The sequence below is a fragment of the Mustela lutreola genome, chromosome 2 (assembly GCF_030435805.1).
Source record: "Mustela lutreola isolate mMusLut2 chromosome 2, mMusLut2.pri, whole genome shotgun sequence".
NCBI classification, from domain to species: domain Eukaryota; kingdom Metazoa; phylum Chordata; class Mammalia; order Carnivora; family Mustelidae; genus Mustela; species Mustela lutreola.
The window spans coordinates 4,656,067-4,678,090 of NC_081291.1; the positions used below are offsets into that span (position 1 = coordinate 4,656,067).

At 52.0% G+C, this 22,024-nt stretch overlaps 1 protein-coding gene across 1 annotated transcript in view; it reads right to left on the reverse strand.

The window, feature by feature from the left end:
- The window catches only part of C3 (complement C3), a 32,839-nt gene extending 11,148 nt beyond the window's left edge, over positions 1–21,691 (reverse strand). The window contains exons 1-26 of the mRNA XM_059159654.1: positions 21,539–21,691; positions 20,966–21,158; positions 20,491–20,653; positions 20,323–20,393; positions 18,661–18,755; positions 18,492–18,574; positions 18,308–18,398; positions 18,064–18,166; positions 17,854–17,980; positions 17,495–17,610; positions 17,230–17,400; positions 16,629–16,838; positions 16,300–16,506; positions 15,784–15,942; positions 15,341–15,470; positions 15,000–15,071; positions 14,623–14,826; positions 11,517–11,625; positions 11,153–11,238; positions 5,490–5,632; positions 5,183–5,395; positions 2,456–2,522; positions 2,262–2,348; positions 1,442–1,645; positions 698–773; positions 254–413 (exon numbers count right to left, since the gene is read on the reverse strand). Of these exons, the coding sequence (XP_059015637.1) occupies positions 254–413; positions 698–773; positions 1,442–1,645; positions 2,262–2,348; positions 2,456–2,522; positions 5,183–5,395; positions 5,490–5,632; positions 11,153–11,238; positions 11,517–11,625; positions 14,623–14,826; positions 15,000–15,071; positions 15,341–15,470; positions 15,784–15,942; positions 16,300–16,506; positions 16,629–16,838; positions 17,230–17,400; positions 17,495–17,610; positions 17,854–17,980; positions 18,064–18,166; positions 18,308–18,398; positions 18,492–18,574; positions 18,661–18,755; positions 20,323–20,393; positions 20,491–20,653; positions 20,966–21,158; positions 21,539–21,609 (3,411 nt within the window). The 5' untranslated portion in view covers positions 21,610–21,691. The remainder of the gene's footprint in view (positions 1–253; positions 414–697; positions 774–1,441; positions 1,646–2,261; positions 2,349–2,455; positions 2,523–5,182; positions 5,396–5,489; positions 5,633–11,152; positions 11,239–11,516; positions 11,626–14,622; positions 14,827–14,999; positions 15,072–15,340; positions 15,471–15,783; positions 15,943–16,299; positions 16,507–16,628; positions 16,839–17,229; positions 17,401–17,494; positions 17,611–17,853; positions 17,981–18,063; positions 18,167–18,307; positions 18,399–18,491; positions 18,575–18,660; positions 18,756–20,322; positions 20,394–20,490; positions 20,654–20,965; positions 21,159–21,538) is intronic.
- Between the last annotated feature and the right edge of the window lie 333 nt (positions 21,692–22,024).

Consider the following 22,024-nt stretch of genomic DNA (forward strand, 5'->3'; position numbering starts at 1 on the left):
TCTCCCTAAAGTTTCCGATTCCATGCACCTAGGGTCCAGCCTGAGGACATGCATTACTAACCAGCTTGCAGCGATGCTACTGCTGCTGGCAGAGTGGAGGGAGAAGGACTTTGGTTTTGCCCTGGACTCTGAAGGCCTCTGGTCTTTGCACTGGAAGAGCGACACTCCAGGCCAAGGGGTAGTGTTTTCTCCTATGTATCCTGGGACTTCCGGGCGCCCCTTCCCCAGCCTGCCCTGAACTCCTGCCTCTTACAATCATCTCTTGGTGAATCACTGGCCCATCCTCATTGAAGATCCCGTCGGGCTTCTGCTTCTCCATGATCAGCCATTTGACTGCCCCACAGAGGACCTGGGAATCGATGGCGATGAGGTCGGTGGCCAAAGAGAAGACCTTGACCACGTAGGCCGTCAACCTGAGGGCAGGCACAGAGCGTGAGGCAGTCGCCTCCGGGATCCAGAGACTGCCATTTCAGCACACCAGTGAGCAGAGAGGGGCAGAGCCTGGCCGGGCTGGCCCCGCTTCTCCCTTCTAAGTGCAGACCCAGCCAGCTTAGCTGCGGGAGGCGCTTGATGACCGCAAGCCACGTGCCTCTACGGGCTGAAGCTCTAGAGCTGGGCACAGGGCTGTGTGGACGAGGCTCCCCGGGACCACACCAGGCCACCCCACCCCGCTCTGTGGGGTATGAGGATGACTTGCCAGGTGCTGGACGCCCGGTCCTTGAAGGCCGCGAAGGCCGAGTTGCCTTGTCGGAAGGCCAGCTGCTGGGTGTACCCTGCAGGGAAGCGAGAAGAGTCAGCCTAGGAGCAGGGGCTGAGTGGGGGCGGTGCCCGGCATGGGTATGTCAGCAAGGGGAGGGACTTAGAGGACAGGGGATCCGAGAGGAAAGAGGGGGCTCAGACAGGAGCAGGGAAGTCTGGGGGGAAGGCAGAGGTGAGGGTGCTGCGATCCGAGAGGGGAGGAGGAGGTTCTCAGAGGAGAGGGGCTTCCGAGAGGAGAGCGGTCTCAAGGGGCTTCAGGGAGAGAGGGAGCTCCCTAGGTCTCAGAGGGGCCCAGGGTCTCAGAGAGGGGAAAGGTCCCCTGGGAGGTCTTTGAGAAGAAGGGGTCCAGATCGGAGAGGGGCTTCGAGGAGGGGCGGGGCCTCGATGGGGGGGCCGGGTCTCAGGGAGGATACATCTTGGGAAGGGGGCTGAAGGGGGGGCGGCTCTCCAACGTGGGCTTACCCTTCTTCTTCTTCTTATTTTTTTTTTAAGATTTTTATTTATATATTTGACAGAGAGATCACAAGGAGGCAGAGAGACAGAGAGAGAGAGGAGGGGGGAAGCAGGCTCCCCGCTGAGCAGAGAGCCCGATGCGGGGGCTCCATCCCAGGGCCGGGATCATGACCTGAGCTGAAGGCAGAGGCTTAACCCACTGAGCCACCCAGGCGCCCCGCGGGCTCACCCTTCTTGATGATTTCCAAGGCGTCCTGCCGCTTCTCCAGGCCGAACTTCTCCCACTGCTCCGTCTGGTCCAGGTAATGCACCGCGATGACGGTGGGCGTCATGCCGATCATGTTTTGCTCCCCACAGCCCGACGGGGTCACGATGAGGTGCTGCAGACGGCCCCCATCGATGGCGTCCTCTGCCATCTGAGCCACCGGGGTCCCTGCAGCCGGGTGGGAGGACCGCGCTCAAGCACCATGGGGTCGGGTGAGGAGGGTTAGGGCTGTGACCCGTGATCCCAGGCTCCAAACAGGCTTGTGCTTCATAGGAGAACTCTGGGCCCTGAGTCCTCTGGTTACACCAGTGGAAAACTAATTCCAGGAGCAATCGTGCTTCATGCTGTTTGCCAAGCACTGTTCTAGAGAACCTCTCTAGTATCTCATTTAATCCTCTCAAGGCTCCTTTGATAGAGGTACCGTTATTCACCTCCTTCGCGGATGAGGAAACCAAGCGTCTCTACCCCAAACCTCACTGCTTGCAAGATGCCTTTCCAGCGACTTCTTTTCCCTTCTTGCAAAACTCCTCCATCCCAGGCATTTAAGTTCCAAAATTTCCTGCCTTTGAACTATACTGTTTCTCATTTAAATTTCTTTATCAGTGTTTGCTGAACTAAATACCGCCTGGGGTCTTCTACCAAACCCATCAAGGAGGTGGCCTGCTGTCCTAGTGGAAGTGGAGAGGGGAAGCACAGTCATAAATAGCCCCAGAATTAGGTGGGACTGTGTTCCCTTCTCCAGGGTTGTGCCCCCCGGGGTCAGGGCCAGTCAGTGGCGGCTCACCTTGCAGGAGGATCCTGGTTTCCAAATCTGTGTCTGGGACTTGGTCGCTGAGGTCTGCCGCACGGATTTCCACTTTCTGCTCTCCCCCTGCCGCGGAAGAGGAGAGAAGGATGCCACCGGCTGTCTCCCACCAGGCCACCACGCCCTCCGTCGTCACCACCGGGGCCTCAAACCCTCTGCTGTGTCTGACTCACCTTTTCCTTTCTCTTCTGGATTCAGTGTGTGAACAGCCACAGTCTGGTTGACTCTGACTCCTTCCGGCTGAACCATGTTGGGATGGGGGATGGCGGGGAGAGGTCAGGTGAATAAAGGAACAGAGACATAACTGGTCAGCAAAGACACTGTCCTTCTGGGGATTACTGTAGCACAGGCACAACGGAATCACCTGTCCTAGCTGTGTGACCGGGAGTCAATTCCTTAACTTCTCTGTGCCTTGGCTTCCTCCCTTTGAAAGAGGAAGCAATGCAAACATCTACTTCCTATGGTCATCCTGGGAATTAATAACCTTGCTAACAAAGTAACAAACCCCTTTGAAAGCTTCCTCTGTGCTAAGGAGCTTTCTTTACTCTCTGGGGTTAACCTTTTACCTTTGCAACAAACCCCGAGGGTTGAGTACTGTTAGTACAACTCCCATCTCAGAGGTGGGGAAACACAGAAAGGTGAAGTCACTGGTCCAATGTCACACAGCTGGTAGAAGAGAGCTGGGTTTTGAACAGGGAAGTCTGGTATTTTTGCGGGGGAGGGGATGGCAGGGGAGGTAGTCAGGCTAAATGTCCCAAGAAAGTCTGTGTTTTTAACTCCGTGCCTTGCAAACATCTCTAGAACTAAAGAATGTGCATAAGGTACTCAGCACAATGTCTGGCATGCAATACGTGCTCAGTTAAAACAGGGGCTGTCTTAGTGTCAGAGTCCCAAAGGATGCTTTCCTGTGTCTACAGAAAGACTTCTGCGGTGGACTGTAGCTGTTAATGCCTTTCCCGAACACAGTCTCCTTTAGGCTGATATTAATGCCTGAATTTTCCTTTGGAGACTAAGTCTCTTCCAGTGGCAAGCTGGTAAATGTCTGACACCCAACTCCCCGGGAAGAAAAGATCCATCTTTTAGCTCTGCTAATTTCCGTGTCATAGCTGCCTTCCAGCTACCAGCACCCGAGTGTGCAGAGCTGGGAAGTTGTGGGCACACTAGCTCTCGGGTGTTGGACCATGCATGCCCTAAGCACCCTCCTAGGTTTTCATCTCATCGGTGCCACACTGAACTGGGGCCCCAGGCCAGAGGGATAATAAGAAATGTGCCCGTAGGGGGCGCCTGGCTGGCTCAGTTGGAAGAGCGAGTGACTCTTGATCTAGGGGTTGTGAGTTTCAGCCCAACAATGAGAGAGAGAGAACTTAAAAAAAAATCTCCTAGATTTATATTTTTATGTATGCTTTAATGGTTAATTATATTCCAGAACATTAAAGTAGTTGAAAAAAAAAATGAGTTTAGGTGCCCCTGGCTGGCTGGCTGGCTGGGATGTATGACTCTTGATCTCAGGCTTGTAAGTTGGAGTCCCATGTTGGGTGTAAAGATCACTTAAAAATAAAATCTTACAAAAAAATATATGAGTTTGGATCCATTAAAGTTGGGAAAGAAAAATTATAATAAATTCTGGTTTGGGTATAAATAAGACATTTCACTATAAAATAGCACTGTCAGTTTTAAAGCATTTGCTTTTCAGTGTTTCAATATTTTTTCAATTACTTTAACATTTTGGGGGAAAATGAACCATTAATCAATTTTAACCATTAAAAAAAGACACATATATGGGGGCCATATTTTCCCTTTAGATTTGGGAAAGCCAAATGTTGGTTGACTTGATACTATTAGATCCTCTCTGTTTAACACTTTGATCTTTTGTTTATCATGAATTTTTTGACATGAATTTTGATTCCTTACAACACTGTATTAAAATGTTGTCTCTCTTATTTATGATCTCACATTTTGCTTGAAAATATTAATAAAAGATGATAGGAGACTTTTATTTTTATTAACGACTTGATCTCCTATTATATTGACCAATGTTTGTCACTGTAGGAAAGAGTAGAAATATAACTGTTAACATATATATTAAGGATAAAAACCATATGTTAAACTAGAAGTTCTTATGTTCTCACATTGTATGTTACTGCTTTCTAAAATTTGTTGTGTGGGACGCCTGGGTGGCTCAGTCAGTTAGACGTCTGCCTTCTGCTCAGGTCCTGATGCCGGAGTCCTGGAATCAACCCCTGCTTTGGTTGGCGGGGGGTGGCTTCTCCTTCTCCCTCTGCCTGCCTCTCTGCCTACTTATGCCGTCAAATAAATATATAAAATCTTTAAAAAAATTTTGTGAAATATGTTTTCTCCAATTTTTAAGGTCAAAAGAAAACTCCTATATACTGAAATGTGTTAAAAATATCATAATCAAGGGGTGCCTGGGTGGCTCAGTCATTAAGCGTCTGCCTTCTGCTCAGGTCATGATCTCAGGGTCCTGGGATCGAGTCCTGCACCAGACTCCTTGCTTGGTGGGAAGCCTGCTTCTCCCTCTCCCATTTCCCCCTGCCTGTGTTCCCTCTGTGTGTGCCTCTATCAAGTAAATAAATCTTTTAAAAAAATCGTATTTGATATTAAATATCAAAAAATTAAAAATTTGATATTAAAATACATTTTCACTTAAAAATGTACCATTGGTTTTTATGACTAAGTTTTTTGGGGCGCCCTAAAAGTCCTCACTCACTGCCCCTAATCCCGGCCCAGCATCTAAACCTATAGGACTCCTAAATTTCCTAAGCTGGACACTGGACACTCTTAGTGTCTCAGAGTCTGGGTCTCCAACCTGGACTGACAGCAAAGGAGAGAGAGAAGATTCTCCTGAGGGACAAGGGGCAGCAGGGGCCCCAAGGACTCACCACGACCTTCAAGGTCTTCTTGACACCATCGCTGATTACATAGTTGTAGACGGCAGCCTTGACCTCCACCTCATGCAGGCCGAGCTTCAGAGGCACAATGATATAAGGCACGGCGACTGAGGACTTGGGTGGGATTTCTATAGTTTGAAGGTAGCGCTTCTTGGCGGTGGCCAGGCTGCAGAAGGCTGGATTGTAGAGCAGTTCCACCCTGACCTGGAGGGGGTGGGGGAGAGTATCAGTCAAGGGCATGTGCCACAGACCACCACCCCCAGCTCTCCATCATGCCTCTGCCACCCCAGGGACCCACCTTGATTTTCATCGTTTCCTGGTAATTGTAGAGCACGGCTCGGATCTCCACCTGCTCGTTACGCACGACAGAGTAGGGTAGCCGCAGGTCAATGAAGAAGTCTTGCATCACCACGACCTCATAGGGGTCAGCCACGCAGATCCCTGCCCGGGAGAGGAGTGTCAAGGGAAGGAGGCAGACGGCCTCACAGTGCTACCCCTGCCTGCTGGAGCTGTGCCAAGTTCAGCCTGTGGTTGTAGAAGGCCACAGACTGAACAGCGTCAACGGTGATCCATTTCCCGGAGGTGGTGGCTGCTGGAAACTGCTGGGATGGGGCTGTTTCCATTTTCTTTCGTTCACAGGTGTGTGCAGGTGGGAAGAACTCAAGTCTGTATCTGTGCTCTCCAAAGTGGTAGCCCAAGGTGGAGGTGGTCACTGGGCACTTGGATTGTGGCTAGCTCCAGTGGGAACTGGACTCCTACTTTTATGTCATTTCACTTCATGCAGATTTAAACTTAACAACTGATGCCTCGTTGTGAATACACCACAACCCCCTGCATTGTACACTTTCAAAGGGTGACTTTTGTGGTAAGTGAATAATATCTCAATGTAGAAAATGATGCTTGATTTAGCGATTGGAAAACTTTTTTTAAAAAAAGATTTTATTTACTTATTTGACAGAGAGAGAGAGAACCCACAAGCAGGCAGAGAGAGGCAGGCAGAAGGGAAGGGAGAAGCAGATTCCCCTGCTGAGCAGAGAGCCCGATGCGGGGCTCGATCCCAGGACCCTGAGATCATGACCCGAGCAGAAGGCAGAGGCTTAACCCACTGAGCCACCCAGGTGCCCCTGGAAAATTTTTTAACGTATGTTTGGGCCAGCTTGGATGGCCAATCTACCTTTTCAGCTGTACATTTTACAAATCCTAAAATAAGATCAAAGTAGTAACAGTGAAAGGCTAGGGGCACCTGGCCGGCTCAGTGAGGGAAGCATGTGACTGCTGATCTCGGGGCTGTGAGTTTGAGACCCATGTCAGGTGAAGAGACGGCTTAAAAGAAAAAGTAAAATCTTTAAAAAAGAAAGAAAGAAAGAAAGAAAGCACTGCCATTGAGATGCTCTGCAGGTATAAAATAAGTACTAGATTTCGAAGCCTTAGTACAAACAGTGGTAAAATATATCATTCATAATTTTGAGATGTTAATAGGTCATTCTTAAGTATTAACAGATGTATCCTTGTAACATTATTATTAGTGTGACGATGGTTCATAGATGTTTACAAAATGAGAGAATGTTTACAAAGTGAAAGAATAAAAAATGTTGAAAGAATAATATTTTGGATATATTTAGTTATGGAAAATATATAATAAAATGGATTTTAAAAAATATTTTATTTACTTATTTACTTGACAGAGATCACAAGTAGGCAGAGAGGCAGGCAGAGAGAGAGACTCCCCGCTGAGCAGAGATTCCCAATTCCGGGCTTGATCCCAGGACCCTGGGATCATGACTTGAGCCAAAGGCAGAGGCTTTAACCCACTGAGCCACCCAGGCACCCCTAAAATGGATATTTTTTCAAGTAGGCTCCATGCCCAGCGTGGGGCTTGAACTCATGACCCTGAGAACAAGAGTTGCACGCTCTGAGAACTGAGCCAGCCAGGTGCCCCTCGCCTACTCCTTTTCTATGGGGACTACCAGAAAATTTAAAATTACATAGCGTGCACTGTATTTCCGATGGACAGGGCCGATATACAGGAAGTGAAAATGATGCCAGAAACAATGGTTATTTGCATTGTCACGGTTACTGCATTAAATTCAAGCGAAAGGGAACGCCTGGGTGGCTCAGTGGGTTAAGTCACTGCCTCCCTCTCAGGTCGTAATCCCAGAGTCCTGGGATCAAGTCCCATTTCGGGCTTTCCTTGCTTTGCCGGGAGCCTGCTTCTGTCTCTCCCTCTGCTTGTGTTCTCTTTCTCTCTGTCAAATGACTAAATAAAATCTTTAAAAAAATTAAATAAATTCAAGCAAAGGGCTGATGCAAGCAACATTTACAAAAACATCATATTGAAAATACTGTTATGCTAAAAAAAGCCAAACAAATAAAAATAATATTACACTAAGACATCTATTAAGATTTTTTGCCTTATTCTTCAGTGGTGAAAAAAAATTATCAGAGGCTTGAACGAAATTCTTATTTCCTAACCCTAACCCTGTTCATTGTCTTTGTGATGTTTGCTCTAATTATGGAGCTATTTACCATTTCTTATCTACTATTTGTTTTTACATTTTTTTGAGTTTATTTTTTAGTCATCTCTACATCCAGCCTGGGGCTCGAACTTGCATCCCCAAGGTCAAGAGTGGCACGTTCCATCGACTGAGCCAGCCAGATGCCCCTGTTTCTACATTTAAAAAAAGATTTTATTTATTTATTTGGCAGAGAGAGATCACAAGTAGATGGAGAGGCAGGCAGAGAGAGAGAGAGAGGGAAGCAGGATCCCTGCCGAGCAGAAAGCCCGACGCGGGACTCGATCTCAGGACCCTGAGATCATGATCTGAGCTGAAGGCAGCGGCTTAACCCACTGAACCAACCAGGCGGCCTGTTTCTACATGTTTAAACTCAAATTTAATTTACTATGGTGTGTGAAACAGCAGCTTTTGCACCATAAATAGGAGGTTCCCTCGAGGAAAGCAAAAATGGTTTTGTTGGATACTGGTTAGCTCGCGCACAAAGTCGCACTGGCTCCCCTCTCCTTGCTGATCAAAGTTGTTGAACGAGAGCAGGAGAGATGAAGGCATGCTTGGCCCAGACTGAACGCTCCCCTTTGGACAAGATGGAAGGACCGAAAGAGAACCAAAAGAGGAACGACTTCTGACACACTGTCCCTGTTACTTTTAAGGCAGTGAGACGGGGCGCCTGGGTGGCTCAGTGGTTTGGGCTGCTGCCTTCGGCTCGGGTCATGATCTCAGGGTCCTGGGATCGAGCCCCGCATCGGGCTCTCTGCTCCGCAGGAAGCCTGCTTCCCTCTCTCTCTCTCTCTCTCTCTCTGCCTGCCTCTCTGCATACTTGTGATCTCTCTCTGTCAAATAAATAAATAAAATCTTAAAAAAAAAAAAAAAAGGCAGTGAGACAACTTCTTTAGGTGATACCGGTACGGCGGCTACGTATTGTTACAGGTTGGTCCAAACCCCCAGAAGGTACAACACCGAAGGGGAGCACTAAGCTATTTATTGGCTACAGTTAATAATAATGTACCCAGGACCACCTGCGGGGCTCAGTGTCGGTGCGTCCGACTCTTGATTTCGGCTCCGGTCATGATCTCAGGGTCACACACACACTCTCTCTCTCAAATAAATAAATCTTAAACAACAACAAAAATAACGTATCCGTATGGGCCCATCAGTTGTAGCAGATGTAGCACTCTAATGCAAATAGAGGTTAAAAATGGGAATTGGGAGAAGTGGTAGGGTGTGTGTCAACTCTCTGCTTTTTGCTCAATTGTTTCTGTACACTTAAAACTGTCTTTTTAAAAATATATTCAGGGCGCCTGGGTGGCTCAGTGGGTTAAGCCGCTGCCTTCGGCTCAGGTCATGATCTCAGGGTCCTGGGATCGAGTCCCACATCGGGCTCTTTGCTCAGCAGGGAGCCTGCTTCCTCCTCTCTCTCTCTCTGCCTGCCTCTCTGTCTACTTGTGATCTCTCTCTGTCAAATAAATAAATAAAATCTTTAAAAAAAATAAATAAATAAAAAATAAAAATATATTCATTAAAAAAATAAAGATGACTGACTTCTGGTGCATGATTTGTGGGATTTGAGGAAGCGTCCCTGTGTGTCCGAAAAGCATTTACCCTTTGGCCTCTAAAATATGTTTGGCTCCAAAAATAACCCACACACATCGGATCTCTGTAATATGCCAGGCACCATTATAAGGGTTTCCTGTGTATTAACTCATAGACTCATCCCAATAACACGGTGAGTAGATGCTATTTCTATTGTGTCCATTTTATGGATGAACACAGAGAGGTTGAGTAACTCGACTCAGGCCACGCAGCTCTCTACAGGAAGACCTGAGATTTGAGCCCAGGCATTTAAGCTTGGGAAGCTCCCTGCTTATAACCTTGACTCTTGAATTCATAGGAGCTCAGGAGTCTGGAATTTCCAGGTTCTGTTGGTTACAATGCTACCATATTTACTCCGAAGCTCTAAGATGGGGTTTCTGGAAGGTTCATCCCCCAGTGGTCTTTGGCAAGTCACCTTCCTTCCCTGGCTTCATATCCTCATTTGTAGGCAAACACTAGTACTACGCACATAGGGTGGTTGTGAGCATTGACAGAGCTAATGTGTGGAGAGTTAAAATTGTGCCTGGGGAGACAGTGACATCAAGAAGGTGTCACAAGGACACAGAGAGCGAAATCCAAAAACCACAGGGCCCTGTAGGATTCTGCACCACATCCTGCCCAGCGGACATTGGGCAACTTCTGCGGGACATTTTGGTGACATGTCACAACGGGGGGGCAGTTTGTGCTAGTGGAATCTAGCGGGTAGAAGCTGTGAATCCTGTTCAACATCCTACAACACCCAGGGCAGGGCCCCACCACAGAGAACCATTCAGCTTGGAACCAGACCAGTGGCTCTACATGCAGCAGACACCCCCTCCCCACCAAGGGACCACATTAAAGTGCAGGTTCTGATTCAGCACGTCAGGAGTGGGGTCCGTGATTCTGAATTTCTAACAGACACCCAGGTAAAGCACCTTTGCCAGATGGCTAGTGGTTCAGGAAATGTGCTTTTTAGGACTGTAGCTTTTGGAGCACCTAAGGGGGCTGAGTCGGTTGAGTGTCTGCCTTTGGCTCAAGGTCATGATCTCAGGGTCCTGCATCAGGCGACCTGCTCAGTGGGGAGTCTGCTTCTCCCTCTTCCCCTCTCCCTGCTCTTCTTCCTCTTGCCTCAAACTCCAGTACGGCTTGGTGCAGCCCTGGCTTCTATTTAAAACGTAGATATTTTGTTCACCATGAATTTTTTTTATGTGAAAAAAAAAATGATTGCATGAAAATATTACTTATCTGGGCATCCGAGTTTTGAGGAGCACACTTAAAATTGGCGCTTAAAGTTAGTGCACCCCTCTCCTTGCTCTGCTCAAGACTGTCAGGGTGGCAGCCCTGGGACAGCCAGGTTTCATAATCCAACCACCGATGTTCCAATCACGCATTTCATTCTGCTTCCTCTTCTGTGTTTTCTTAATCGCTCTACCCACTGCCCAATCGACATCACCCCTCAAGGGTGTTTGTGGTTGCAAATTATTCTGTGTGATATTGCAGTGGTGGATATACATCCTTATAACTTTGTCCAAAACCTATATAGATTGAACCCTAACATCAGCCATGAACTTAGGGTGACGCTGATGTGCCCGTGTAAAAAATACACCGTGCAGGGGTGGGATGCTGGGTATGCGGGGAGGTGGCATAGGGGTGTGTGGGATCTTTGTACCTTCCCCTCAATTTTCCCATGAACCAAAAACCCGCTCTCAAAGTAAAGTCGATCTACAAAAAGCACTGGGCTATGTCACCCACAGAGTAGGATCTGACCCTCCTCTAGCCATCAAGAAATGGAGATCTCTCTGGATGGGATGAGGAAATGCCCAGTGGCCTCGGAGTCCCCGCCTCCGGAGGATGGGACCCCACCACCTTCTCTCACCTTTGTTCTTCGACAAGCTCACAGCCAGAATCTCCCAAGTGGTGATGGAATCTTTCAAAAACACATTCATGGTCTTCGTGGAGATTCTGGATGGGGAGGGAGACGTGGAAGCCTTAGAAGACAGGTGTCCGGGGTGTGGGAGAGAGCAAGGATGGAGGGGTCCCCAGGGAAGAGTTGGAGGGGCTCGTGGCTGGACAAAGGTAAGTAGCCTGACTCTCGATTTTTCTAGGCTGGGTTGTGGGGTTGCACAGCGACTCCAGAAAAGTGGGGGGTTGGGGCGCATGCAAATTAAGTGGATCCAGTCTGGGATGCTGTAGGAACTGGTCTGGGGGGTGGGTTGAAGGGGGGGGTATCTCGGCCTTACCCATTTTTCTCAGGTTCATTGAGACTCTCTACGGTCCACAGCCAGCTCTCAGGGAACTGGCTTCGGGAAATGATCTCCTCTTCCGGAATAATGTCCTCATCCATGTCACCTGGGAGGCAGGGGGTGAGGTGGGGAGGGGAGCGAGGGGTTTAGAACAGACCCATCTCTCCACTGTCCTAACAGCAGAACTCACCCATGGCCGCGCGATGGCTTTGGAGGAGGGCGCCCAGTTGTGTTTAAATTTGTGACTCTTCCCTCCATAAAAACACTATTAAAAATTACATTTTATAGGGCGCCTGGGTGGCTCAGTGGGTTAAGCCGCTGCCTTCGGCTCAGGTCATGATCTCAGGGTTCTTGGGTCGAGTCCCGCATCGGGCTCTCTGCTCAGCGGGGAGCCTGCGTCCCCCCTCTCTCTCTGCCTGCCTCTCTGCCTACTTGTGATCTCTCTCTGTCAAATAAAAAAATAATATCTTTAAAAAAATAAAAAAAAATAAAGGGTCAAATTCCCACAAAGTTTAAAAAAAATTACATTTTACAATTGTATCGGTATGAAGGCAAAAATAATCCAGGCTGGTTATATGATGTACCCCTCCCCCAATTTTCATAGGCTTGAAAGCACACGCTTGAGCCTCTCTCTCTAAGCCCGGTAGCTCCCAGGCCCCGTGCCTGGAGGAAAACGGCAGACTCCACAGACTCCCCAGACCTGATGGTGAGGGGGTGTGGAGAGGGTGACCTTTTCAAGCCTGGCTGACACCATCAGCAAGTAGATGGGGTGGGGGGCTGGAAGAGGGTCCAACCCTGTCTGGACTTTCTTTAAAACATGATGGGCAGACTGTAATTCGGCTCTGGGTCTGCGAAATAAAAAAGGTGAAGCCCGCTGATGCCTCAGTCCACCCACGTTCTGGAATAACCCATCAAAGTGCCTTTGGGGTATGGACACGTGAACAACTCTGTCTCACCCCCAATTGGCTAAAAAGAAAAAAAAAAGTGCACAATGTTAAGGAATGAAAACACCCAAGCGGGGCATAAGCCCGATGCTGGTAGATGGGATATTTTTTGTCTAATTTTCCTCTTTGAGCAAGGATGTCTGTAGCTCACTGGAGTAGAAAGCAGTGAGCCTGGGTTAGTATATTTCACACAGATTGAAGGGAGAGGCCTTTGTTCACGTGCGTTGGAAATCTTTGGTTCTTTTTTAGCGGTGTTGGTGGAGGGAGTGCTAGCCCTCCAGCTAAAAGAATTTATAAATATCTGCCCGCTTTGGCAATGTCTGCCTTTAAGAAGTGACTGCCTATAAAGAGCAAAAAAATTAATAAAAATATAAGTGTGCACAAAAAAAAATACGTGTTCCCACATAAGGGGTTTCAAAAGCAACTGTAAGCGAACAAAGGGAACTTTACAGTGAAGCAACCCAGCACACACGGCCTTAGCCAAGTGACCAAGGATCACATCACCAACAATGGGACAAAATCAAGGTCATAAGGCCCCTGATACGATGCACTAACAAGGCCACAATGTCTCTTTTGTGACAGAGCTGTCGAAAATGCAAAAGCTGAACGTGATTATGAGGAAACACTGAGCCAACCCAAACTGAGGGATGGGCCCCCAAAAGAGTTGGACATGAGAGTCGCTGCACGATGGACTCTCTGATAGGGGCTGGGCAGATCTAAAGATGCTAAGGAGACCCCCACCAGCAAATAGGACGTCCAAATCTGGACCAGATCCTGTTCTTGTAAAGGACGCAAACCCAAACCAGACCAGACCAAAGCCACGTGAATGGGGCTAGAAGGTTTGGTGGTGATGAGTCCACATTAATGTCCTAATTCTGGTGTCTGTGCTGGGTTTTCTGGGAGAATATCTCTGCTTCTAGGAAATCCACACTGAGCTAGTCGGGGGTGGTGGGTCCTCACACAGTTCAGGGGGAAGAAAAGGTTTTTAGGCCTGTTTTCACTTTTTCTGTTGGAGACTATTGAAAGAAAAAAAAAAAAAAGGATTAGTTTTGCTTTGATCAGGCAGCGTACTGCTGTGAAATTTCCTCTTCTTCTTCAGTTTTTAAGCAAAGGTATTCTCTTTACAGGACTTTTCATCCGGTAGTTAATAAGGTAACTTCCCTCTATTTTAAGAGCCGCTCACATGGGCCTTTCTTGGAGCCCAGTTTGAAGGACACAATTTCTGGTCCCCCATGAAAGCAGTGGGATGGGGCGCCTGGGTGGCTCAGTGGGTTAAGCCACTGCCTTCGGCTCAGGTCATGATCTCAGGGTTCTGGGATCGAGTCCCGCATCGGGTTCTCTGCTCAGCAGAGAGCCTGCTTCCCTCTCTCTCTCTGCTTGCCTCTCTGCCTCCTTGTGATCTCTGCCTGTCAGATGAATAAATAAATAAATAACTAAATAAATCTTTAAAAAAAGAAAACAGTGGGATGTACAAAAGAAGGGTTCCAAGGACCAGGTAAAATGATCACCAGGGCAGCGAACGCTCTGCATAAAATGGTTAAAAAGAACAATCCGGAAAGGCTGGGAGGAGCTGGGAATTTGCCAAGGTGACCCTCACAAAAGGTCCTGTGCTGCTCGCCGTCCGCTGTCCCTGGGTTCAGTTTCGCCAGCGCCTGTCCCAGCAGAGAGATTTTTCCCCCAGTCAAGACCCATTTTTAAAAAGCATTTTTGAAAAGGAGGGATCAGGCCTCAGGGGGCTCAAAGCCTCTCAGCAAACGGCAGTTAGACCACGCCAGTCCCCTCGGCTGCTGTGGCCTGCTTTAAGTGGGGTTATTACAAGAGAAATCTCTCTCGGCTTTGCTTAGGATTCATTCAGCCTGAGATGTAAACCTTCAAGTGGGTACACATTTGGTCTTACCCAGAACTGAATGAATGAATGAATGAATGAATGAATGAAAATGAAGCCACAAAGGTTGTTAGGCATTGAGTTAGGCACCTCTTTGGAAAGCACCATAAATTAGTTTTCTTTGGTAAATGCAAGCTGAAAACCCATCTCAGATAGACGCTCCCTTCTGAAGGGGCCTCCTCCCTCAGACAGGCCCCTCCCTTCTCTGGCTTCCCCCATCCGTCCACTCTCGGCCGCACCACCACCCCCCCCGCCCCCCCGCAGCCAGACTCACTCCTGGCCAGTCCCAGCGGGTCGTCGTGGCTGTAGTTGAGCCGCAGCTGGGTGATGTAGTTGCAGCAGTCCAGGAAGGCCTTCACGCAGCGCTCCTGCTCCTCGTGGGTGATGAACTGCGCCCTCCGCTCGCAGGGGTACTTCATGATGTTGTCCCGCATGCCTTGCGTGCAGCACATGCGCACGTCCTTCGGGTACTGGCCGGCTGTGGGGGCGCAGAGCCCGCGTCACGCCCACAGCCCCGGCCTCGGAGCCGGAGGCCCTCGGGACAGACGGGACAGACGGCAGGGAGGCCGCCCCCACGGCCAGCCAGGCCCCTTGGCGGTCCCCCCCCACTCCCCGGCCTGCACAAGGCTCGGAGGTGGCCAGGGCTCCCACCTTTGTCTAGCCTCTTCTCCATGAGCTGGACGGAGCGGCGGCGCCGGGCGGCTGGCTTGGGGCACTCGAGAGCTGAGGGGCAGGCGGACACCAACGGGATGGGTCAAGGACTGATCCGGAGCCCTCCAGGCGCTCCTCCCTCAGACAGGCCCTCTCAGTAGCCACGGGGGAGGGGAACTGTTGCTCCCAGGCGACAGAGGAGGAAACCGAGGCTCGGAAAGCCGGGACTGGCTAGGTGGTGGCCGAGGCAGGACTGGAACCCCGGGCCCCCCACCCCAGCACCCAGCCCTCCAGTGCTCTCAGCCTGAGGGCAGAGGCGCCGCCCCCTCCCTGGCGCTCACAGGTCCTCTGGGCCGTCTGCAGCCCTTTGTTGGTCTTGAGGGCCAGCCCCGCGTCCGAGAAGACCCCGGCGTAGTCCTGCCCGCTGCCCGCCGTGCAGCCGATGTCCGCCTTCTCCACCACGTTCCAGATCTGCGGGGGCCGGAAGCGGTCACGTGCGGGCCTCCAGCCCCCGGGGCGCACGCGCCCGCCCTTCCCTTGGTTCTCCCCCCAGACCCCTCTCAGAGCCGCGAGCCAGCCGGTGGCCTCGAGCACCCCCAGCGTGGACCCGACCAACCGCACTCCCACTGCGCCCGCCGTGTCCGCTCCTTCCAGCGCAGGCCTGACAGCGCTTCCTGTGCTCTCCGCTGCTCCGCGCAAATGCCACCTCAGCCCCAGGCCACCCCTTTGCCTCTGCTGCCTTCTACCCAACCATCGGGGCTGGGGGGTGGGGGGAGGGGCGCACCTTGCTCTGAGTCAGCTTGTTCTTCTTGTTCAACACGAACACCCCCTTGTCCACCGCCACGAGCCCCACTCGGGCCCCCGGGTCACCCTCGATCTGGAGCATCATCTGCTGTCCAGGCAGATACGGCCTTTCGCCCTTCCTAACACCTTTCACCACCAGCTGCGGGGGAGCAGGAGGGGCAGGAGAAGAGGGGTCAGCGCTGCCGGGCGTCTTCTCGGTCAGTCCGGGGGCAGCAGTTGGCAGGAGAGGAAGGGGAGGAAGGGGGAGCCAGAGGGACCCAAGGCTGAAGGCCAGGAGAGAGAGTGTGGGAGCAAGAGAGGCCCTGGGGCTAGAACAGAGCAGTGCCCCCGGAGCAGGGGTTGGGGGGGAGGAGGGGCTGGGCAAGGTCACAGGCAGAGAAGGCTCTGACCCTGGTGGAGAGCCTGCTGGGAAGGCTGGAGAGAGGTGGACGCCGAGGAAGCACCGGCACGTGGGGGGGTCCCAAGATGGGTGAAGGGGGAGCCTTGGGAAGCTTACGGTGCCCATACAGGAGTCCTTGACGTCCACCCACACGGAGTCGGCCACCACCTCCCTCTTGCCGTCGCTGCCGGTGACTGTGTAATAAGCCACCAGGCGGAAGGAAGGAATGAATTGCGGAGTGATTTTCAGAGACATGACGACCGGGTCCTGGCCAGGTGTCCGCTTCTGGCGGCCCACAGTCAAAATCTTCCCTTTGTTCATGATCTGGGAGGGGCAGGTCGATATAAAGATCAGCAAGGTGGGGGGGCGGATGGGGCGACCTGGGATTGGGGGTTCTGGAGGAGCGGCGGGGAGAGGGGTGCCTGGGATCCTAGCAAGCCACAGACCAGGTAGGTGTAGTAGGTGATGGACTGCTCCTGGCTGGGGTCCACTCGCAGGTAGAAATTGACAGTGAGAGTCTCCCCAGCCTTGAGCTCCGAGCGAGGCACAGAGAGATGCAGGTAGTTTTTGAAGTTGCCCATGGCGTTGTAGGGCTGCACTTTCATTTGCCTGGTGGCCTGTCGAAACTCTGGGATACCCTCCTTCTTCGTGCGTACCTGGGCAAGGAAAGAAGGATGAATACTGGCCTCCCAAAGAAGTCCATGTCCTAAGTCCTGGGACCTGCAAATCTGGTACTTTCTGTGGCAAGAGGAACTTTGCCAACGGAATTAAATAAAGGATCAGAGGATGGGAGCTTGTTTTAGATGATCTAGGTGGGTTGAATATAATCACAGTGATCCTTCTAAGATAGCTGAGCAGCCAGAAGGACCCCTCTATGAGAATGAACACATCTCGGTGTGAGTGCAAATATCCTTAAAGGAATGGCATGATTCCCTTATGCAAGTAAAAGGGCCCTCCTCTGCCGGTGTCAGGATGGCTGGGGGCAGAGGGCAGGGACCCTCTGTGCCCGGCTCTTTGCAATGGGGCCCCAGGCGGGCGAGGACTCACAGTGATGGTCAGGGGCTCTTTGCTCTTGGGTGTGTTCATGGTCAGCATGGCCACACCATCATTCCGTGTTGAGGTCAGGTCTTGGTCTTTGGACTCTTGATCTTTATGGGGACTCTTGATCTCCACGGGGATGCCGTGGGCTGGGGAGCCATCAGGGTTTGTCACGAACACCTGTGGGGGCAGGTGGAGGGCACACAAGTGGACCCAGAGGTGGGGCCAGTGCCAGGAGCCGGGTTGGGGGTTACAGGTCCACCCTGGGTCTCACCATGAAGTCAAAGGGCATGGATGGTTTGAAGAACTTGGGTGTCTTGGTGAAGTGGATCTGGTAGGGGGAGGTCACGATGGGGAGCCCGCTGTACTCCGCCTCCACCATGTCGCTGCCTGAGGGGGCCAGCCATGAGGGCAGGCTCCTGGGCCACCCCTCCAGACTGGACCCCGCCTTCCTACTGGGCCTCCCACCTCAGACCAGGCCTCCTTCTCAGACCGAATCCCACCTTCATTCTGGGTTTCCCTCCTCAGACTGGGCCTCCTCTTTCAGACTGGATTCCCCCTTCATTCCGGGCCTCTGCCCTCCAACGGGGCCTCCCCCCTCAGCTGGGCCTCTGCCCTCAGACCAGGTCTCACCTGAGTCCAAGACAACAGTGACCGAAATGTACAAGGACATTCCCACCAAGGCTTCTTGTCGGGAGGGTTCCACCCCGTTTATGAGGACATTTCGGCTCAGCTTGGCCTCCCCAGTGCCATCGTTGATCTGGGGAGGGGAGAGGAGTCTCAGAGAGGGGGAGGGGCGAGGCTGGATGTTCAGAGCGGAGACGGCGAGGAGGAGCAGAGCACCTTAATGCGACTGAGGGACTGGGCCAGAGAAATCCTGTGGTCACCGTCCTGGACCCCAAAGATGACGAAGGCTACTCCATCCACATTCTTCCCGTACAAGAACCTGAGAGGCAAGAGAGTCTCAGATGCTCCTCTCCCGAAAGGCATGCTCAGCGCCTACTCGCTCCTCCTGCAGCTCCCCTGCACCCTCACTTGGTTCTCACCTCACCTATCCCTCCCCCTGGCCTCATTCCCAGACCCTCACCTGGCTGTGATGGTGACCGTCACGCCATTTTGGTTATCGATATAGTAGAATTTCTCTTCAGGCTCCAGGTGAACCTCAAAACTGGGCAGCACTGGGGGAAGAGACATACCAGTAGGGCACCAGCGCTGGGGCCTGGGGTCTGGCGCTGCGGGGACCCCCCACCCAGACACCCTCCTCCTCTTACCGTATTCCTTCACCTCGAACTCAGTAGAGAAGACTTGCTGCGGGGCATCTTCGTAGTGGACCTGGATCTTCCACTGCCCCATGCTGTGGGGAAGACAGGGCGGTGAGCCCCACATGCCCCCACGCCCTCCCTTGGGAAAGGGAACCCCCTCCAGGACTGCATGACATACTTGACCAACTCCGGGATGTTCCAAGACTTTGACAAGATGCCAGCCTGGTTTAGAGAAGACAAGAAGTCCCGCTTGATGGGAACACCGTCTGGGGTCTGCGGAGACAGGGAGGGTGTGTCTCTTCAGAGATCAGGCTTAGCCCTCAGGCTCTCCTCTCCCTCTCTGTGTCTGACCACTCTCTGTGTGTCATGCCTCCTGCTTTTGAACATGGACTTGGGTCAGTCAGCCTGGATTCAAATCCCCGCGCTGTCATTGGTGAGCTGTGTGACCTTGGGCAAGTTACTTAACTTCTCTGTGCTCAATGTGCCCACGGAGAAAAAGGAGATAAATAGAGCCCCTACTTCATTGGCTTGGGATGTGGTTAAAGTAAGCAGGAGTTCACAGTCATCAGGGTCTGTCTGAAGACTAACAATAACCAGCACTTATCACCTCCTTGCTGCAGGAATCTGGGCCACAAAGAATTGCCTGCGTTTGACTCTTTGACCCACACGGATAGCAATTCCACATGGTTCGACCAAGTCCACGTTATTTCATTTGTTGCCAATAATTAAATGTCAGGAGACATCCTGTGGGCAGCTGGCTCTCTGGCTCCTCCTGGAGATGGGGATAATTGTGGAGAATGGATTCCTGTTGGTTTGGGGTGACTGGGACTGGGACTGGGCCGAGGCTGTGCCCTTAGAAGTGTGTGTTCACCGGTTCCCACAAATTCCACTGACTCCCCAAATCAGCTCAGGGCTGTCAGAACCTGGTCCCTGTTCCCTTTGCATGATTTCTCCCTGTAAATTTTAAGTTATTATATGCCAAGCACTGTGCTGGGTTCAGGAGATAAGGTCCTGAATGAACAGATAAAAAAAAAAAAATCCCTTCCCGTGTGGAATTTAGGTTCCGTGGAGGTTGGGGGGGGGCAATTAGCAAATGAATAAATCCAATTGCTAGGATGCCGAGAGGAGATGACAATAAGGGAGAAGAGTCAAGTGTGTGTAGGTTGAGGGGGAAGGAGGTTGCAACTTTACAGGATGCTCAAGGAGGCTTCTCTGTAAAACTGGGACATTGGTGACATTTGAGCAAAGACTTGAAGGGCGCGAGGGGCAAGCAGTGTGGGTATTTGGAGGAAGAGGGTTTTCTGGGTACAGGGGAACAGCCTGTGCAAAGGACCTGAGGCAGGTCCTGCATGGCAGTTGGAGATACAGCAAGGAGGCCCATGTGGCTGAAGCCGAGTAAGGGGAAGAGACAGGAAGGGGACAGGGCAGGTCGCGCAGGGCCTTGGGGACCGCAGGAGGCCTTACAGTTTTACCCCAGGGAGGTGGGAACACCTGGAGGGCTCTGGGTAGAGGAGGGCGGGACGTGAGTTGGATGCTCGCGGGCGCCCTCTGGCTGCAGGAGGCGGAATGAGCTACATAGGTTTTATCCGTGTCACCCCAATCTTCTGATGAGAAGACTGAGGCCCAGGAAGGGGTTCAGCGACCCGGGATTTATCTGGAGCCAGAATCCACGTGGTATCCCTGGATCTCTGCCCCATCTCCAGTGTTCTTTCTGTGTTTGTGCCTCTAACGCATTTCTCTGTCTTTAGGTCTCGTCAGGTGCGCCTTTTCTGGAGTCTCTCTCTTGGTCTCTCCTTGAGTCTTTTCTCGGGGCGTCTGTGGGGCCCTGGCTGGCTCGTACCTGGATGTCGATGATAACACTCCGACCCACCGGCAGCAGGTTGTTGTCCACGGTGAAGATCCGATAGTGGACTGGGAGGGGGTGTTAGAGAGAGGGGGCGCTGGGTGAGGCCCTGCCCCTGCCCACAGCCCGGGCCCCGCCCTCTCCAGCCGCTGCCCCTCCCATTACCCGTGGAGCCGGGCGTGTAGATGGTCTTGTCTGTCTGGATGAAGAGATACCCGCTCTGAGGGCTGATCAGCACCACCTTTTCCACCACGGTGGCCCCAAAGGTTGCCTGGACAGTCACAAAACTCTTTCCCTTCTCTGATATTAAATCCTTGTTGTTGGGGATCTAGGGGTGGACCAGAGAGGGACATTAGGGCTCTCCTTCTGGGCCCCTGGCCCACATCCAGCCCCCAGGCCTTTGGTGGGACCCACAACTGCCCCACCCACCAATAGCCCCTGCGCAGCCCTCCTGCTCTCCCTGGTGTGCCCAGGCTGGGAGACGAGGGCCACTCGGAGAGGCCATAGGGGTCAGAGAAGGGGGACCCAGACAGGGGGCTCAGGATAGGAGGGGCTAATTGAAGGAGGAGTCTCAGGAGTGGGCTCCAAAGTAGGAAGGGCTCAAAAAGGGAAGGGGGTGGACATCAGCCTGTGCACCCACCGTGATGGTGACCGCGCTCAGGTACTCATTGGCGCTGTTCAGCTCGGTTTTCTCGTTGAACAGCACTTGCTTCTTGGCCGGGAAGTCGTGGACTGTGACTGTGACTGCAATTTTCTCTTTCCAGTCGTGGGCCTCCAGCAGCACAGTCTCTTTGCTCCCCAGCCGCAGGATGTTGGGGGTGATCATGGAGAACCTGCCGGAGTGGGCGCAGGCAGCGGATGCTATTCTAAAGACCTGGCATCCCAATCCTCACCCACACATCGTGAAACTCCCAAGGTCTACGCAGTCAGATCTCGAGGCCTCTGAATCACGACTGCGACAGAATCACTGAACACCACAGCACATGCACCCTAAACCCGCAGACTCCTGGTTCGAGAAATGCACACCCCCCATTACAACCCTGAATCCCACAAACACCCAGCTCTTGAACTCGAGCTCATAGGAAACCCGAATTCATCAACAGCCCAACCCACTGACCCCTCTTTCCCCGAATTCTCCTGAGACCTGACCCCACAAACACCCACTCCCAACTTCAGAAGTGACCACGTTTGGGGAGGGGTTGTGACTACTCACAGGGGATCCCCCAGCACCAGGGGGAAGCTGGTCAGCAGCAGCAGCAGACTGGGGCCCAAGGCAGGCCCCATGGTGCCCAGGGACGAGGAGGGACAGAGGGACTGATGGATGGAGGGAGAGGCTTGGGAGGGAATGAGTAGAGGCGGTGAGAGGGGGCCTTTTATCCGGCTCCTGCCTTCCCCCACCCCCACCGTAGCCCAGCCCACAGCTCCCGTGGCCTCCCCCTCCCTGGGGCTGCCCCAGATTTCTCAATACCGTTTCCTAAGCTTTTCAGTCCCTGGGGCCGGTGTGTCCTGGGGTAACTAACCCAAGGGCATGTCCTCCTACAGCACAAACACACCTTCCCTTTGCCATGGCCTCCCTCAGGGTCAAGGACAGCTGGTGAAACTATTCTCATTGTACGTACGTAGTAGTAGAGGAATACCGAGGACCAGAGAGTCCCCCACCCCAGATATCGGGGCCCGATCCCCAGTCCACTTCTGGCCA